Here is a 6,000-nt window from a genome sequence, read left to right as displayed (position 1 = left end):
TGCAAAATGATTTCTTATATAATTAATAGTATGTATATCTAAAGAGATGTGCTAAATGGTTTTGATATTCCATTCAAAGAGAACAATTCTAGGGGTACCATTAGGTTACACAAGTGATGATCGGACTGAGGCATTTCGAGAGTAAAACAACATTTCAACTGAGAAAGGGGGTTAAGGTTGTCAGTGTATCACACGATAGAGGTATTGGTACCAGACATGCCTACATGGTGTTCTTGTTGACGCAAAAGAGAAATGGGAGCACACATACTTGAAAATGGGTGTAAAGAAATCATCAATCACTTTTGGGATTCTTTGAAATTCAAATAAATAAAATACTGAAAGACACTTCTTAAACAACTTCCGGGATGCATTTACTTATAAATAAAAAGCCCTTGTAATGCTGATTGTCATTTTTAAAAAGTAGCTGTCCATACATAACCATAGCAACGTAATGCAGATATTTTAGTTTTCAGTGTCAGCCACATGTTGTGTTATTAGGTACCGGTACATTACCACTACTTTCACAATTTCGCAATCTAAGCCTAACTACGTTTATGTAATATTGAAAATACAGAAACAAAATAGGATAATGCGTAATATTACAGTACACCATGGATTTAAAAAGCTTTGAAATTCTAATTCGTTTATGGATGTGTGAGTAGGGTCAAATACTGATAGATAGATTTTGTAATCTGAATTTTTTCAAATCGCTACAACCACAAGAAAACACAATTACAACAGAGTGAACATAATTGGAATTATGTTCTAATTAACAGAACTAACAATCTTCATAAATAGCTTAATCAAGTGAAACACAAAACTAAACTGATTCAACTAATGTGCAAAAGAAGAGAGAAGCAAACAAGTATGGCTGTTTGAAAATAATAGAAAAACAACAAAAACCCATTCTACCTATTCCCTTAGAATGAAACGAGATTATCAAAATACAACTTTTTGTACATTTTTGATAACATGTATGCATTCCAATTGAAAAATAATACTTTAACTTTGGAGGTACAGTGCAAATCATTTCCTTCAAACCTTTTAAGTCATCCTCAATGTTGAGGTAAAAACGACATTAACCTTTCCACCACAGCAAACAGCAGGGAAAGAAAAACACTAAGAGAGTTTTAAGGCTGTCTGTGACTGAATATTGCTTCCAACTCCAAATAACGTAAAAAGTCAAATTAAACACTACATGTAGACCCGCATTGACTGAAACCGTGAATACAATCCATGGAAAAGGCAGCAATATTTTAGCAGCTATTTTGAAAACACATTTTCTCATGGCCCTGTTGTGCAAACATATTTGACTGACGATACACAAGTAAATACGAAATCTGTTTACATTGTGTAAACAAGTGTTTATACAACAACAATAATAGCTTATACCACGATCAGTATGTGTGCTAAACCCATCTCTCTTAAAATCTGAATTTCATCCTTTAAAATGTCCCACTAGAATTGTTCTCTTTTTAAGTCTCAAATAATCAGGGATAAGGTGGGGATCAGAGGGCATAAACTAGGTGGGGATGAGGGGTTGGGTTAATCTCTCAGTAATTCTCAGTATTCCATAGGCATAACATTGTTTAATATCCAGAAACGCCTACGACAGTGACAAGTGGGAGTTGGGTTCAGGCATGAACCACAACTTCTTCCTTTAGTATGGACTCCGTGAGAGAGGGCTAATGCAGAAAAACCCAGTCAGGCATTGACTGGACCTGCTGGATGGTGTCACTCAGATGGCCTTAGCCAGTGGGAAGTGCTTGTTGTTGGACTTCTAGGGGAGTAGACACCAGCTTGTAACTGCTTGTTTTCAAATCCATGGGGTTTCTCTGCAGAGCTTTCAACTCTCTCTCTTTCTCTTCAGAGGCACAGCACGGGAAATACCCACACATGCTGCATATTGCACCAGTTTAAGTCAGAAGTTGGAGGCGCACCGTTCTCCTTCTACTAGGTCATCGCTTTCACTGGGATTTGCGAGGTTAGTTCATTCATTGTTGAAGTGCAATTTCAAAAATTCCAAAAAATTGGAAATGTAATTTAGAATTAAATTAGACTATCTGTAACTTGTCATACATGCTTGTGAATCGGTTAATTCAACAAAAACCTCCATGATAATATCGGAAGAAAATAAATTCTTTTAAAAATGGTTTCTCACTGCCGGTACGATTTAGAGGGACTCTGTGACAAGCTCTGTCCTGGACACTGGACAAAGGGTGTCTTACCTAAGACCAGGCTAGTGACGAATAAACGATGACAATGATGCCACAGAGGAGAGAGGCAAATAATTGCATATAGGTTTGACTGCACCCATTAGGGATTTAGTTTTTCTTCAAACAAACACACAGACAGACACACGCACACACATACGTGAATCTAAGTATATTCCTGCTCTTGTTGTGTGTGTTAGAAGGGGGGGGGGGGTTGTCCCCCGGATCATAGTGGATTAAAGAGGGGAGATCCGGCAAGTTAGAGATACAACGAGACAGGACAGCGGCACCTGGGGTAGGGCGGTCTGAGGGGAGCTGGTTGGGGGGGGGGGGGGTTCATCTCACTCGGTGAAGCAGCCGTCCAGGCCGATGGTGCCATGGCGGTCCTTGGCGTAGGCGTGGCGCAGGTTGCCATTGGGCAGGGGCCCGCAGGCGGCGGCGATGCCACAGTGCTTCAGCAGGTTGAGGCCAAAGGATGCGGCGGCACTGGCGTCTTTGGGAGGGAAAGGCTTCATGGTGGAGAGGATCAGGGCCAGGCAGTCCGCCACATCCTTGTTAGGGGCACAGGCCAGGGCCGGGGTGTGGCCTGACGAGAGGAGAAAGAAACACAAAAACACACAATTGATTAAAAGACTTCACATTTAGGAAGAACAAATTCTCTTTTATAAAATTCTCAATAAGAACCTGGTTAGTCAAGAGGACTAACCACTTTTACTCAAACACATACACACACCAAAACGAGATAAGCAAACGGCCACCTCACCCCAGTGGGGTAGGCAGAAATTGCTGTGTGGCTGGGCCTGAGTAAGTGACTGGGCCAACATTTTCCAGAAAAAAATACAGCAAAAATACCCTGTCATATTTAATCATATTGCATAATTTAACACATAACAAATGATACATTTGACGAAGAAACACCACAAACCAGGGATGTGCACGGTTATTTGAATATCTGAATGGACGTTAGTAGTCGAATACTTGTGTGAGTATTCATTTTTGGGCCCAAAAAATGTATAGGCCAATTTTAACACTGAAAATAATTTTTCTAAATTACATTAAAACATACGTGATTGAATAAAACAAACTTTTCAATGTAGTTTTTATGACATGTATAGCCTTCACGTGTAGCTTGTTTATGTTGGCCAATCAAAGAGGCTCAATGTGTAGCAAGTGGAGTGAGAGTTCACTAAATGCAATGCAAGATGGAATAAAATTATATCATTAAAAGTAAGCGAAATGAGGAGTAGGCTACAACGAGCAACCAACAGGTAGTCTGTTGTATTAGGGGTTTACCCCTTTTTCTCCCCAATTTCGTGGTATCCAATTGGCAATTGGTAGTTACAGTCTTGTCCCATCGCTGCAACTCCCGTACGGACAGGGGAGAGGCGAAGGTTGAGAGCAATGTGCCCTCCGAAACACAACCCAACTGAGCCGCACTGCTTCTTGACACAATGCCCGCTTAACCCAGAAGACAGCCGCAGGAAACACCATACACCTGGCGACCGTGTCAGCATGCACTGCGCCCGGCCCGCCACAGGAGTCGCTAGTGCGCGATGGATCAAGAACATCCCTGCTGGCCAAACCCTCCCCTAACCTGGACGACGCTGGGTCAATTGTGCGCCGCCCCATGGGTCTCCCGGTCACGGCCGGCTGCGACAGAGCCTGGACTCAAACCAGGATCTCTAGTGGCACAGCTAGCACTGCGATGCAGTGCCTTAGACCACTGCGCCACTCGGGAGGCCAGGCTGTTGTTTTATTTGAATGAGGTTGGGTAGAAAGCGCATCATGTGGCCTCAAGAATTAGCCTAGCTAGCTATAGCTGGCTAGCTAGCTTCTCTAGGCTACTCCAGTCTGCTCGCTGCCATCTCACAGCTGCAGCAATAGAGCAGTGCTCAGGTTAAAAACCACATATTTGGAATTTCCGTATATCCAACTAACTTTAAAAAAAACATGCAATTCTACGACACTTTAATTAGTATTAGCATTACTTTAAGGTTAATATACATGATAGGTGTGTACAATCCTGTTACTCTGGTTGTGTAAGTTGCAGTTTTAACATATCTCTGTACCTGGTCCACCACGGCTAGGCACATCTCGTGTTCTTACCCTCACCCTCTGTACTCTGAAACTTGCATGTTCGGTTAGGTATCTCTGTTCCGAACGAAGTCTCTCCTTATCCTCTATTAGAAGAACAAACTGTTCTTAGTACTCGCAAGAGAACACAGAGGACAGAATATTTGGCCACCTCATCAGTTAGATATCCGTTAGATATCTGTTGGTTCGACACACAACCATGACTAAGCATTTACAGTGGCTTGAAAAAATATTCACCCTCATTGGCATTTTTCCTATTTTGATGCCTTACAACCTGAAATTAAAATTGATTTTTGGGGGGTTTGTATCATTTGATTTACACAACATGCCTACCACTTTGAAGATGCAAAATATTTTTTTATTGTGAAACAAACAAGAAATAAGACCAGAAAACTTGAGCGTGCATAACTATTCACCCCCCCAAAGTCAATACTTTGTAGAGCCACCTTTTGCAGCAATTACAGCTGCAAGTCTCTTGGGGTATGTCTCTATAAGCTAGGCACATCTAGCCACTGGGATTTTTGCCCATTCTTCAAGGCAAAACTGCTCCAGCTCCTTCAAGTTGGATGGGTTCCGCTGGTGTACAGCAATCTTTAAGTCATACCACAGATTTAAACGTTTCCCATAAAACCACTTGAGTGCTGCTTTAGCAGTATGCTTAGGGTCATTGTCCTGCTGGAAGGCGAACCTCCGTCCCAGTCTCAAATCTCTGGAAGATTGAAACAGGTTTCCCTCAAGAATGTCCCTTTATTTAGCACCATCCATCATTCCTTCAATTCTGACCAGTTTCCCAGTCCCTGCCGATGAAAAACATCTCCACAGCATGATGCTGCCACCACCATGCTTCACTGTGGGGATGGTGTTCTCGGGGTGATGAGAGGTGTTGGGTTTGCGCCAGACATAGTGTTTTCCTTGATGGCCAAAAAGCTCAATTTTAGTCTCATCTGACCAGAGTACCTTCTTCCATATATTTGGGGAGTCTCTAACATGCCTTTTGGCGAACACCAAACGTGTTTGCTTATTTTTTTCTTTAAGCAATGGCTTTTTTTTGGCCACTCTTCCGTAAAGCCCAGCTCTGTGGAGTGTACGGCTTAAAGTGGTCCTATGGACAGATACTCCAATCTCCACTGTGGAGCTTTGCAGCTCCTTCAGGGTTATCTTTGGTCTCTTTGTTGCCTCTGATTAATGCCCTCCTTGCCTGGTCCGTTAGTTTTGGTGGGTGGCCCTCTCTTGGCAGGTTTGTTGTGGTGCCACATTCTTTCCATTTTTGAATAATGGATTTAATAGCACTCCGTGGGATGTTTAAAGTTTCTGATTAAAAAAATTATAACCCAACCCTGATCTGTACTTCTCCACAACTTTGTCCCTGACCTGTTTGGAGAGCTCCTTGGTCTTCATGGTGCCGCTTGCTTGGTGGTGCCCCTTGCTTAGTGGTGTTACAGACTCTGGGGCCTTTCAGAACAGATGTATATATACTGAGATCATGTGACAGATCATGTGACACTTAGATTGCACACAGGTGGACTTTATTTAACTAATTATCTGACTTCTGAATGTAATTGGTTGCACCAGATCTTATTTAGGGGCTTCATAGCAAAGGGGGAGAATACATATGCACGCACCACTTTTCCATTATTTATTTTTTTGAATTAGTCTAAAACAAGTATTTTTTTTCATTTCACTTCACCAATTT

The 6,000-nt window shown here is 42.0% G+C and overlaps 1 protein-coding gene across 1 annotated transcript in view; it reads right to left on the bottom strand.

Annotated features, from left to right (window-relative positions):
• Positions 1-2,554: 2,554 nt before the first annotated feature.
• The window catches only part of LOC311134384 (serine/threonine-protein phosphatase 6 regulatory ankyrin repeat subunit C-like), a gene marked incomplete at its 3' end in the record, with an annotated part of 45,065 nt that continues 41,619 nt past the window's right edge, over positions 2,555-6,000 (bottom strand). The window contains exon 28 of the mRNA XM_084168049.1: positions 2,555-2,799. Coding sequence (XP_084024175.1) covers positions 2,555-2,799 — 245 coding nt within the window. The remainder of the gene's footprint in view (positions 2,800-6,000) is intronic.

Source organism: Coregonus lavaretus, assembly GCF_964263955.1.
Source record: "Coregonus lavaretus genome assembly, chromosome: 8".
NCBI lineage: Eukaryota > Metazoa > Chordata > Actinopteri > Salmoniformes > Salmonidae > Coregonus > Coregonus lavaretus.
The sequence above is the reverse complement of the archived record's forward strand: the minus strand, read 5'-3'. Positions and strand labels throughout refer to the sequence as shown.